Genomic DNA, 14,017 nt, shown 5'->3' with positions numbered 1-14,017 from the left:
TCTGTGTGCTCAGTACCAAAAGGGGTGACCAAAAATAGGTATGGTACAGAACGGTCCCAGCGGTAAAATCCACAACTTTTCACACTGGAGATGGAAAAATGCGTACCGAACTGAACCGTACTGAACTGCTCGGTGGAAACGAGGCTTTAATTGCTATTCTGGAGCTTTCAACCATATCACATGATTTTAATCAGCATACACAGTTTGTCCAGTTATTTCTATCTTTGACACTTCGTGAAACAAAATATAAGACAGTAAGAAACACCATTTTCATTAATAATTAAGTGAGACTGAGAGCTCATTCTTGAACTTCAACATCAGATGACAAAAACAATTTCAAGGTCCATTCAGTTGTTTTTCCGCAGCTTGTGATCACATAACAGGACTCTCCTCAGCAGATGGAGAAGTTCTCATAGAAGTATAAAGAAGGTGCAGTAGGCTAATGATGTATATGTACAGTGATAAAGTACAGTAGTTTATTACTATAATTGCTATGTACTGTGGTTATAAATCTGTTCCAGCATCCCATCATATTGGCCTGCAAAATGTTCAATTTTGAGCCATGTAATCTTCTGGATGACTAAGCTTTTGTATAAGTCAACTTAATAAAGCCCCCAATTCATCAACAACTGTACGGCTTTATAATTAGAAATTACTGGTAATACCTTTTTCACATGGATTTCCATCCAGGCCTAATTGTGAGGCTCTGACGAAGACGAAAGGCACTGAGACGTTTCTTTACCACCACATTTTTGAATGTGCCTTGGCTGGTGCTAGAGTTCATTTAAAACTTTGGCTTCCTGCCACTAAATCCATTCAGTTTACTCATGTGCTGCATTCACTTGTCTGCAGTGTGTAAAAATAAGTAAAGAGGTACTAAAATGTATGCAAAATTAATGGTTTATTTACCTGCATGCAGTGCTTCGGTTATGATACTGCACTGTACACTGCAGCATGACTTTTTAATATTTAATAAATCAATTACTAGGTACTTCTATCACTAACATGGTGTCTGTTTCACTTGGAGTGTCAGTCTGAGGGAGAATCATAGTGCTGTGTGCAGCACAAAGAAAAGCAAGAGACCCCTCACAGTTTCTTAAGAAATGCCGGCCATGTAACGATCTGCTTTAGCTCGGTGTTTTCTGTGTGCCATATTGATTTTGTGTACAGTCTGACCAAGTCTGAAGGACTCTGTGATGAGACTGACACCTAAAGGTCGTGACTGAAAGGCTGCCTGCCACTTGAGGCAGCTGGGCTGTACCAGTGAGGTACAGACATTGCACAAGTCCCATTACAAGCAAAAGTTGTCATCACACATTTCTGCCATCTCATCCAGTTCGTCAGCGGGGTGCATCTGTCTTGCCGTAGGGTGATATCTCAGGTTTGGAAATTTTATATCAGAGCAGCCCACCCACACGTATTAAACCATATGCTCAATATAACACCTTGTGCACAGATATTAGCCTGGTTAACATGGTGCTGAGTCATAGCGCTAAAGCAGAGAGTCCTTATTCCACCTCTCTGACTCTAGATTGTTTACCAAAGCAAACACCGCAAGGTTAGAGAGAATTTTATTTCTGAGTTCTTGAAGTCCTTACAGCAAAGTGAGCAAACCTAATATTGATCGATTAAACACAGGCATACTGCAGCCATGGAAACTGATGTATAGAACGGAAAACATGAAGGCTGTATCCCCTCTTTGTGGGATAGAAAACAGAGATCCCATAGATGTCAATACAATTTGACATGTGTTTGGATTATAATTTTAACATGTTTGTGTGCATTTCTTGTCTTTAACAAAGATTTGTTTTATTAGTTTTTCATTATTAGACATGTCTAAAAATTGTTTGGTTGATCGTAGTTATGTCCCTTTAGTCTTCCCTCATCCAGGTGGGTCAATGACCCAACACAGTGGCGGGATATTGCTTATCTGGACATCTGGACATATTTGTTAGAATCACCAGGTATTGTTGGGTCAAGTGTTGTAATAAGTAGTTAAAAACATCATGTTTTAGGTTAAAGAACGTAACGTAATGCAAATGTGTCACACACCTATGTAACGTTATGTTTAAACAGTGTTGACTTTTGGTTTCACATGGGACACAAACAGTGGTCTCCTGGGTGAAAGTCCATGTTTGTTTGACCCATCCAACACAATGTGGAGTTTTTCCACGCTATATATGGCATCTGTTGCTCTAAGTGGCAAATATTTGGGAAGGAGAACAGGTGACAGTCTGGTGACTGTACTGCAGCAGCCTCCTTTTCAAGCTAGCTATCCGTCAGTTGTAACTGTCGGCATCACCATTTAGTGATTAACCACACTGACAGTGAATATTCATATCCTTAAATGCCTCAAATCTCAGTGTGATAGCCTTGGTTACCCCAACACACAACAGCTTTCTGGCCTTTTTCTGTTTCTCTCCTGATGTGACAGCTGGTTTCTTTCACCCAAAAGGTGGCGACGCCTGTCTGGTCTAAAGCTCTGTGTGTGCTGCTCCTGCTGTCAAACTTTGCCAAACATCTCAGTAACAAACTATTGAAACAACTCAGAGACACAGTCGTCCACCCACATGGATGTTTTGATCTGATCCATAATGACTTAGGCTCCCTGACAGTGACTGTGAAGCCTGCTGAAATTTTCAGAGTGATTTTTTAATTAAAGCTGATTTCTCCTGGAGGGTGGAGAATGGCCCTGTGATGCAAGGACAAAAGTTTGAATTCCCAGATTGGCTGGGTGAGTGGCACTCTCGCCTGTCTTAACAGCCACCATTAAGGTGTCCTTGAGCAAAGCACTCAGCCCCCAACTGTTACAGCGCAGAGTAAATGAACGCACGTTAAAAGAATATATATATATATATACACACATATATATATATATGGAGATTATTAAATAATCAATACATTGTTAGACGGGTAGCAGCTGCATTTGTAATATAAGTAGAAAAAACGTCTTTACTGCAGGTCTGACATCACTTCCAATTTTTTGCTCAGTGTAGAATTGATTTTACAATGTAACTGGCTCATTTTAAAACACAGTTAGGACTGGCTTCGAGCTATATTACAGATCTTTTAAGCCTTTAAAGCCAGTGTGAAGCCTCAGGCGGGGGCCCCCTCAGGGCCTGGGTTAAGACTGAAGGGTGATTGGGCTTTTCTTGTCATCAGACTTTGGAAGAGTTTGCATGACTAGCTTGAATCGACATCTTTTGTTTACTTCAGTGGTTTCTTGTAGACTTGCTTTAACTCAATGCCCCCTATCCAGCATGAGCAGTCACCTCTTTGCATTCCTAATTTTTTGCTCTGTGTTTTAACCATTTATCCCGTGGAGCTGTCTGTGCACCACACAGTAATGTAAGGATGAACTCAGGAGCTGCACTAAAACAATAATCCAGCAGCGAGAGACGCTCAGCCAGTCAGAAACTCTTTTTTGACTGAAAATCTCTTTTGTTTTATTTTTGCAATTTTTATAGAGTGCTTTTGTTTTGTTTTGTTTAGCACCATCTGTGGGGATGATTAAGGAATTTCTAATCAGATAAAGAGAACCTGTAAACCTCGCCAAACTTTTTCTCAATGCTTTTGTTCCTGTGATGTAGAGAGAGTAGTTTTATAATTAATGTAGAAAGAGAAATCACACTGCACCTGCTGTTTGTTTCTGTCATGGTGACACCTGCATCATTTCCCTCTCCTTTCTCTTCTGTCTCCCACACAGACAGAAGGATCTCTGTGTATGTCAGCTGTTTTATCTATCAGACCTGTCATGCCTCACCTGTCCACCAGATGTCCTCAGTGTGTCTCCTTGCACACCTGTCCCTTATCTGCTAATTATTCTGCTGCCTCCCCAGCTGCACCTTGTTGGTCTTTTTTGAATGTATAGTTGATATTCTAGACTGCAGACTTCTCTTACCGTTTGCATGACTTGTTTGTGATACAGAACTTTAATTTTGTTGTCTATAGGATGTCCCTTTTAAGCCTTTTGAAAGGGCACTATTTTTGTCATTTTGTTGTTTGATATCTGCTCTTGTGGAACTTCAAATCCATTTGGCAAAGGCGGTCACCAATTCATTCACTGACCATCAAGATTACTTGAACTAGCCCATAGCTTACGCCATGTCTGGGTCACCAGATTTCAATCCATTTAAGCATTTCTGGGAGATGATTTGGAGCAGAGCCTGCAAGGCTTTCTTCACAACAAATCACAAAATGCAATTTCTGTCTGAAAATAAAAACATTCACTGGTGCCAAGCTCTACTATCTAGTCTGTTATTCTTATTTTTTTTCTGCGGTTGTCAGATGAGCGGTAATTATTCTGTAGAAGTTAAGTTATTCCTTACACAAGTGAGGGAAAGGCCACATATCATTCAGAAATGTTTTTGTGTGGTACAAGTGTCTTCCGGTGATGAATGTAGTGATCGCTCAAGTGTCTCCTTGTCTCGAAACTAAATCAAAAATGTTTCTGTTGTATTCTGCCTTTCCAAAAGATGTTTATGATGAAAGAGGGAAAAAAGGCAGTGTTGAGTATTACAGCAAAATGTCTTCATTCAGATTTTAGAGCAGGAATACTTACATCGGCTGAATGTAGGTGTTTAACCAAGCTAGCAGCATGGCTCTGACAGTGACGGTCTGTTTGTTGGGCAGTCAACCACTTTGGTCTAAACTCAAATACTTTGACAACTACTGAAGTGAAATTTGTGCAGACATCCATGGTAGAGGGTGAAACCTACTTTCCTAAGGTGATATTTTAAAATAAAATAACATTTAGTCCTTTTTAAGCTCAGGGGTTTAGTGTTGCCAGGGTTTAGTGTTGTTCTGAAACTTGAGTGGTATTCCTTCAAATTAAAGCTGTATTGTCTATTTAAGGAAAAGGACATCTAGCCAATTTCTTGGGCATTTTTCTTTTCTATTTGAGGGATGACAGTGAGGAGGCAGACTGGAAATGGGGGGAGAGGGGTATGACATGCAAGGTCCCCAGGTTAGAATCAAATCCAGCAACACCTCTACCTTCAGTAGGTAGAGCAAAGAACATTAGTCCAAACTGTCTAGGCATAATTAAACATTATATGGGCACATAATTAAAGCTACAGTCAGTAACTTTAAAAAAAAATAACTTTGGTTAATAATTTCTGGAAATGTTCCTTTGTTCTGAAATAAGTACATGAGACTGATAGTTCCTGAAAAAAAATCATGTCCTTTCTCCTCTTCCCACTGCCTCTTATGGTATTTGCTATAATCTGACCACAGACTGGCAGGACCAACCAATCAAATCCAAGGAGAGTCTCTAACGCAGCTGGCAATCATGTCAATTGCTCTGTGTTCTGCAAACTGTCAAACTAGACAGCGCTGATCAAATCTAAATCAAGATTCTGCTACTGCATTGTGTTTCTCACCTCAAATGTTTCCAGAAACATATTTTAGTGTACTGTTTAGCTGTAAAATGAGAACGTTGGTCCAGCTGGTGGAAGGTGCTTGGTACTCCAGTCGGTTGTATCCAACATGGTTACAAACGTTCTCATTTCTCAACAGTACACTAAAATATCTTTGTGAAATCATGTGAGGCAATGCATTTACAGATAATTATTTGATCAGTGCTGCCTAGTTTGTCAGTTTGACTGCAGTTTAATAGCAGTGACTGACATGATTGACAACTGCTTTAGAGACTACTCAGCTCTGATTGGTGGTTCCCTTTCACATGCATTAAGGCAATTAGAAGTGCTAACAGGCAACAGAGATGGCAAAAGAGAATGTATCTGTCTCATTTAGTGCTGTATGAAGATAGTGACAGTTTCGGCAAATGTTTTGTTTTAATTTTTTTTTTTTTTTCAATAAAAGTCATCAACTGTAGCTTTAAATGAAATAATCTATCATATGTTTAGCTTTTGTAGTAGAAATATTGAAGATAAAAAGTCATTAGCAAAGATAACCTACTTCATTCTGACAACCTGAAATTTACAAACAGATAAAACTGACTTCCAAATCAATACCTCATTGATATATCATTATGCATTACTGTACTTGCTACAAGTTATTCCAAACAAGTGTGAAATGTGCCGCTGTTAAAATTTGCATAATAATATCAAACAACATGCACCTTGGCTTCTCTTTTATGAATACAAGTCCTTCACTTGCTTTCTTTTCTTCACAGGAGGAAGAATTAAGGAAAAGCGGGGAGGCCAAATACGCCCATCTGAGTAACGATCTCCACGTTTTAATTGAAGTCTTTGCTCCACCTGGAGAAGCCTATTCCCGCATGAGTCACGCCTTGGAGGAGATAAAGAAATTCCTAGTTCCAGTAAGTTTAATACTTCACCTTATTTTTCCCCCTTATTTTCATTCCAGTGTGGTATATGAACATTAGACATTACCGCTGACTTGATCATTTCTCCACCAGGCTTATGAACACAAAGACTTTACAGTATCCAAGGTTTGTTAACATAAGAGTAAAATATAAGTGTGACATTTTTCTCTGCCCTACAACCACTACCCTGCACTACATCCTCTCACTTACAAACCAAAAATAATGTATTCAGCAATTAAAGTGCAGTATGGAAAAACTTGGAAGACTCCAGCAACTTAGAGCCTGGAGAACTTAGCAATAATTAATGTGTGTGTTGTGTACTCTTGCTGAGTCTAAGCTGTAAATATTAATCAAGCTTTGCAAATGTGACAAGCCTAATAGAGGAATTGTGCTGCATGAGTCTACTTTATGGAGTTCATGCTTCTTCCTAGTTCGCAACGATGTTCTCACAAGCATTGGCACTGAGCAGTTCATACCCTGCAAAATACAAATAACTTAACACTGTCTGCCAAAAAGCAAAAAGAAATACAGGGTTATTAATCTACTCCTGACATTTCTGTGTGTTAGATTTCAGGAGTATTACTCTATATAATCACTGCACGTCTCCAGAATCAGATTTTCTTCAATAAGATGGCAAATATTTCATAGAAAGGATAGTTATCATATTAGTTTCCCTGTTTGCAGGCTGTTAGACAGTTTAGATTTACTGTAGTAAAGTGAAAACAAGGATGAGGGCAATGTTGACACCATCAGACTCGCTCGAGTTTTCCCCATTCTTGTTTCCACCCCTCAGTGCCTTCATGCCTCTCCCAACATCAACTCATGATCGTCATTATCTGCTGGTGCAAACAATTATGGTGAGAAGTCAGGCCTGACAAACAGAACAAGCCCCTGCTGTACAATGATGCATGCATCCAGAGTGCATATTGGAACCGTTAACACGCTCATACAGTATGTTGAAGTAACTTTTGTGAAATCCTATGCTGAGGTAACATTCGGCAGATCAGTGGTGTAAATGCCCACCAGGTGTACATTTTCTCAGAAATGCTAATTTGCTTCGGCGTCCCATTTGCGCTCTGATGCGCTTTGCACTGTGCGATCCACACCAGCCTGTTCTAGTAATAAAAGGGTCAGATCAGCAGGGGCTTTTATGTATTGGCGGTGGTGGGAAAGTAACTGTATAAACTGCAGTAAATATGACGCTTTACTTGCACACACACAGTCTTTCCAAGAATATAAATATACTGCTGGCAGAGTCTCAGCTCTCGCCTCGCTGCAGTACCTTGAGAAAAGCTGAGGTATTGTGTATTCTGAATTATTCTAATAACAGTGCAAGGTTTTCTAATTAGTGAACACACAGGATTGGCTGTAATACATTTCTTTTTAAATAGGTCCACACAGTCAGTGAGCACAGACAGTTTAGGCTAGACAGTTTGAGTCTTTTGTGAAAATGTGCCAGCAGAACTAATGATGCAGGGTGACTAGGAAGGAAGAGATTCAGTGAGATTTAACTAAGTGACAAAAGGGCTGAAAATCATTACTGCGGATGAGAATGCACTGTCTGCCATATCTGGGGAGAAAACCAGTTAGTGACAGGTGGAAGTGGACCATAAACCCTCCAAATGCTGACATATTATTATAAATGCTAATCCCGACAGCGAGGATAGGTGCTGAATACTGGGGGGAAAAACATCACATTGATTTAACTTTTATCTTGCTGCTTAATCAGATCTTTTATCTCCTTTCTTACCTTGTCTTTCATAGTATGGATGAAATCCTAGAATATTTTAGAAAATGGGAAATGTGCCTTTGTCCCTAAATTCAGCCTATACCATGTCCACATCCATTAAAATACATAAAAAATAAAGACCATGCTGTCTATTTTATTGCTTGCTGCCGCAGGGATCTTATGGATTTGCAAATAAACTGCACATAATGTATCACAACAGGCATCTGTCAGTATCCATAGTGACAGATGTTTCCTGCCTCTGGTGGAGAGTGGCAAGTGCGTCCTGCTGTTTATTCTGTTTTTATTGCTGCAGTGTGTATTAGCAGAGATGGTTACTGTGCTGTCACAGCGCAACTTCAAGTGAATAGCTATTGGGAATTGGTTTGGTTGAAAATAATAATCAGCATGGGTTTAACAACTTGTAAATATTGTTAATTTAGCTGCTAATGTTTATATTTCCAAAAGGCAGAATAATGTTAAGTTGTTTTTCTTTGATTTTAATTAAAGGGGAACTCCACCATTTTTACACATCAAAGTCGGTTTGCTGGTGTTGAGGAGTACTACTGCATATATATATATTAAAAAAAATGTATAAAGCCTTTTGTGGCTCCAGAGGAAGATGTGTGAAGTAGGGTTGCACACAAAAAGTTGTTTTTTATCTTCACCGTGACATCAACTTGCGCGATAAACACGAATATTGAATATTGTGACAATGTGTTAAATCACATTTTGTGTGTAGGAGCTTTTTCTTTTGATGTACACCAAGCAGTTAACTCTCTGGCCAGTCAAACAGAGGCCAGAGGCATTAGGTATCATCTGATTGGTCAGAATCTGAACATGCAAGTGAGCTATTTTAGACAAGTGCTGTTGTACTACTTTGGATGTTTGAAGGAGGAAAGTGTGACAAGGTGTGTTTCTTAAAGTCAAAGAATGATCCTTAAAGGATAACTTCAATATTTTTCAACCTGGGCGTATGATTCATAGGTACAACTCGTTCTAAAATTGGTTCAGTATTGAGGGAAGCAGATGCAACCGGGAGCCGCGAAAACGAGCTAAAATGGTAACGGGGGCAAATGTGTCCCGTATAAGTTTGCGCATTAAAAGTGCTTTTTTTCGCCACTGACCGGTTCAGATCGCCAGTGCTATCTCTGTAAATAGCATAGTAAACGTTTCCCTTACCTCTGGGCTGTGTGACGTCATCTCGCGAGAGCTTTGCTCCACTGTGTCTGTAGCTCTCTCTACTCGTGGGACAGCTGTTTTCTTGAGGAAGAGGTGTTTCGGGATTGGATGTCTTCCCTTCTTCGGCTGGCAGTAGTCATCTTGGGAGAAGTGAGCACTGCAGACCCGATGGTCTGCAAGGCGCAGTGTCTGGACACAAGTGTTAACATCCATTTGTAGCACAACTAGCCACAACTTCAACATCTCGCCGTCCGACAAAGGCAGCCTATGAAAGCTGTATGGGGTGTTGCGTGACATCCTGTTCTTGTAATTCAGATAAGCACAAACACAAACCATTGTTTTCAATCAATGCAGTAAAACTCTCAGCTGTACTCTGGGACAAGGGGTGCGGTGTTTAAAAGAAGTAAACCAACCTGACTTCTGTAGCCCGCTCCTCATCTCTGTATCAGGCTAACACGCCGGCAGTGTTGGGCTTGTTACTCTAAAAATGTAATATATTATTTATTACTCGTTACTCTGTTCAAAAGTACTATTATTTTACCTGTTACTCCCGGCAAACAATAATTTGTTACACTACTTGTTATATTTCTTTTCCATTACACCCCATAAAACTGGTAACTGCATATCTCCCCAGAATGCAGATGTTTGCCTCTGTATGAATGTCAGGGTAGTTGCCGCTAAGTGCAGCTAAGGCTGCAAATTATTATTATTATTATTATTATTATTATTATCATCATTATTATTATTATTATTATTATTATTTTATTCTTTACCTGGAGGCCTTTAGTTGCCTGTGACAGGTATTTTTCCAAGGCTCTGCCTGAAAGACAGAGTCACTCATGGACAAACATTCCATCCACAAAATGTCCAGCCACAAGCTTAATTACTTCTTTGCAGCCTGCAGCTGTGTAGGTCTATGGCCAACGTCTGCTGCCAAGGCGAGCTCATTTTTGGTGGGGTATATTTCCTGGAGCTTCACGTTGCAGTGCTTTTGGTCGTAGTAGGTGTTTCAGACGGGAAGGATTTTGTCTTTCCACCCGACAAAATCAATGTATAAGGGGAATATTTGCAGCTGCTAAGATACGAGTTTCCATCCTCCTAATTAGCTTAATGCTTTGTGGTGTGCCTGTTGTAATATTGCAACGTGTTGTAACGAGTTGTCTGGTATTGGAGTAACTGTAATACTACGACTGAAATTCTGTTAGTAATTAGTTACCCTACTTGTTACTGGAAAAAGTAGAAATGTATTACTGCCACACACTGCACACCAAAACCTCCAGCAGTTGAGTTGCATGGTGGGAAATGCAGGCAAAAGGTATGACAAGGATGAAAGAATGTGTTTGATTAATCATGAGTTTGATAACGTTATAAGAGAGCAATTCTAAAGTGGTGCACCACTTTCTTTAATGTACAAGACATCAGTTTGCTGTCAGCTCGGCATATGAAATGTAGAATGCACCAAACAAAAGTGGCCCAGGAGGAAAGATGGACTGAATTTATGATCCAGATACAAACATGCCTGATTCAAGCCAGCTGGTGTGCAACACTATTGCTTCTCTCTGCCGGCCCACCAGGAAAACTAGCACTGTTCCTGTGGCCAGCCTACCCCTGCTGGTGTGACATTATGCTTCAGAAACCAAAGTGATGCGGTCGGCAGGATCACAGAGATGGGTAGCTGTCTCCCACAATGCCACATGTGTAGTTAAGTGACTTACGCTGCTGGTTGCAGCTGAAAATCTAAGTATGTACCAGAGCATGTGAGCTGAGGTGAGTGACTGTATACCGCTCTCATTTTTTCCCTTCACTTACACTCCTCTCTGTTCTCATCTATCCTTCACATCTCAAATGTGTTCCATCTCCCACCAAAGTAAAATCCATTTTAATGTGGCATCACGCCTGTGATGTCTGAAAATAAATGTCTTAGCCCTGTAATTTAACAAAACCTGCCTCCCACTGAGCCCATATCTGCAAAACAGGAAAAAATAATATTCATTTCTTTTCTTCTGTTATAAAAAACTCCCCGTATGTGGTGTGTGCACATCTCATCTAATATAATCACATTTATCAAAAAAAATCACAATCACACAAGCAGGCTTTGTGACCATTTCCAATTACAATTTCACATGCATAATTAGTGTATGTTGTGTTATTCATTTAGTCCTCCTGAGCAGAAACAGAACACACAGGCCGCCAAGAAGTACAGTTTGTCTGACTGTGGGCTTTATCAGACACTGAAGCGACTGAGGAGAGAAAGCTTGTCTGAACGGAAACCCTCAGATCTGCCGTGAAGCAAAATCTGACTACAGAAATACTGTCAGCGCTGTCAGCTCACAGTTATGCACCCTAGGAAAGAAATAAAAAGCTGCAAACAGGAACCTAATCAGTGGAATACTATACATGCAGGCTGAGAAGCTCTGGAGAAGGACACAAGCTCCTGCTTTTGGCTGGATGAGTTTGTGGCCTTCATCTCTGGCCAAACTGCATTGCATTTTGGCAGACAGAGGGTGACACAGATGCTCGAACAACATGTGGTGGTAATTTGTTTTTGCATAAAGTCAAACGTGAAGTCAAGCTGAAATATTCACGCCATTAAAACTGACTGTTTTGTGTTTGAATTTAATGTAAGCTATTTGATCCATGTGATCCCAAAGAATGAGTCTGAGCACTATCGCTGCAGATTAGCCTGGTGTTGCAGAGGTATGCACTTAGGTACAATCATCTGCATTATTAGCTTCAGCAAAGATCAAGACTGCGCAGGTGTTCTTAACAATGCAGGGCCAATTCAACTGTGGAAGTGACGGAGGTGCAATTTGTGTTGAGCTGAAAGAAGTCAACGAAAGAGCACATTTTTTTTTAGTATGAAATAGTTAATTTTTTTCTATAATAGTGCATCACACTGTACTTATATGCAGTTGTCAGGTGTAGGTAGTGATTTACTTATGCTTTGCTGCATCAGGACCTCGATAGTAGCATTTACTGTAGACCCCAATCAGACAGAGTGCATTTTAGCAGCTTGGGGCAGCTTTTTGTAATTGTTTTCAATAGTGAGGCATTTTGCCTTTTTGAGTGCCTCGCATGTTTGCAAGGGCACCTTGTGTTGAAAAAATTGTAACTCAGAGCAGAAAAGCGCTTGACGTCATCAGCTTTTTTCTCATTATCCAATTAGATGAATTGTGAGCCCTCTGTGGTGGCTATGATGACAAGTGTGAAGCTGACGTTAGTTCACTTTCAGCATGACTGTGGGCAAGCTGCAAGACATATCTGAACAAACTGTAGCCTCAACTAGGTTCTAATGTTTGACCAATTGTAATTAGGCCAGACGATTCACAGCAGATTGTCAAACTGTCCCCAACTCATCCTAAAATACCCCCAATTATCCAGGCGAAGCTCCTGGACCAGCAGGTGGTACTCTTGAGGATTTCTCCTCTTTCTGAGGGTCTCATGTTTCCACACAGATCTCTGTTTCCCTGTGTTCAGTCTCCAAGTGCCCTCTGCCTGTCCATGTTTTTAATACAGATTTTAAGGTACAGATCCATGCAGCAAAATAGAAGTTAAGCTAAGGACAGGTGATTTGATGGTTGCCTAGCAACAATAAAAAAAGACAGCAAACTGGAAAAAGCTCTGTGTATGATTGGTGCAGGCTTCAACAAAAAGCCAGTGTGGTGCGCCTTGTGTTTTGTAACCTACAAAACGCGCTCTGACTGACTGAGGCCTCAGTCTTCTCTGTATTCAGTACTAAGCCACCCATGGCCATGAAGCTGCACAATAAAGTGAAATGCATGGGCAGAGGCCCAAGTAATAACCATTTATAAATGTAAAAGTTTGGTAACACTAAATACAGAATTAAAGTCCTGATCTGCACCCAGGAACTGATGTGAGTAGCTCATGCTGAAATATGTTCAGTACAAAACTTGACAAACATTATATCAAGATGCAGATTAACAGCTGCTGCAGCTGCTTCTGTGCCTCTGGATCAACTGGCCTGATGTGCTTTGGGAGGAGAAGAACATCTTTCAGTAGGTTGTTATGCAGGACAGCATGTACTGTAATGGTTTTTCAAAAAAGAAAAATAGTGCTTAGACGCAGCATGTGCTGTAGGAATTTACATTGTTTTGAAGAGGTGTGAAGTGAAAAATCTGATTTTACCATCTGTCTTACACCTCATTCTAAAAGCAGTACACTCACCATGCACTGGTCTTCTGATAAATAATAAAATGTGGCCTGTTAGTCAGAACCATTTGTGTGTATTTGGAAGTTGACGCAGATTAAATATTTTTGGGTGGTTGTGAAATAAACTCATCGTCCAAGGGGCCCATTTCTGCAATATGAGTGCATGTTTGTAAAGCCATATGTCCCTGCAAATTGACCCGTGTGCCTGCTGTGTAAGGGAGCATGATGTATCACACACTTAAATTCTGCCCATCCAGCAGTGCGAACACGACACTTTGTGAGAGCTTTTTTTCTGAAACATCCCATTTATCAGATATGAAAGGGTTGTGAGGTCATCTAGACAGATGAAGATGGTGTGAGTCCTTTGCGTTTGCTGATCTAACACAAGATACATTTCAGCACACATTTTGTCAGCTCCTGGAAATTGAAATGGGTTCATTCACATCAGCAGGTGCCATAAATCAGAATCTCTGAGTATGCTGTGTGTTACCACTGAATTCTTAACTCTGAACTCCAAAGAAACCAACACATCTCCTGACACACATCCATCTGACATCCTCTCTAGTGATCTCAGTGTAGTGATTTTAATAGTTGGGGTCAAAAAGTAGCAGAAAACGTTTATTTTGACAAGCTAAAAGATATTTACACCA

The 14,017-nt window shown here is 40.3% G+C and overlaps 1 protein-coding gene across 5 annotated transcripts in view; it reads left to right on the top strand.

Annotated features, from left to right (window-relative positions):
- The window catches only part of khdrbs2 (KH domain containing, RNA binding, signal transduction associated 2), a 92,201-nt gene that overhangs the window by 37,074 nt on the left and 41,110 nt on the right, over positions 1-14,017 (top strand). For all 5 annotated transcript variants that reach the window (XR_007451347.1, XR_007451344.1, XR_007451346.1 and 2 more), the window contains exon 4: positions 6,137-6,283. Coding sequence is in view for 1 of the 5 variants with exons in the window: in XM_049601137.1 (XP_049457094.1) it covers positions 6,137-6,283 (147 nt within the window). In the remaining 4 variants the exon portion in view is untranslated. The remainder of the gene's footprint in view (positions 1-6,136; positions 6,284-14,017) is intronic.

Source organism: Epinephelus fuscoguttatus, linkage group LG16 (genome assembly GCF_011397635.1).
Source record: "Epinephelus fuscoguttatus linkage group LG16, E.fuscoguttatus.final_Chr_v1".
Lineage (NCBI taxonomy): Eukaryota > Metazoa > Chordata > Actinopteri > Perciformes > Serranidae > Epinephelus > Epinephelus fuscoguttatus.
This window is presented reverse-complemented; position numbering and strand designations above follow the sequence as displayed.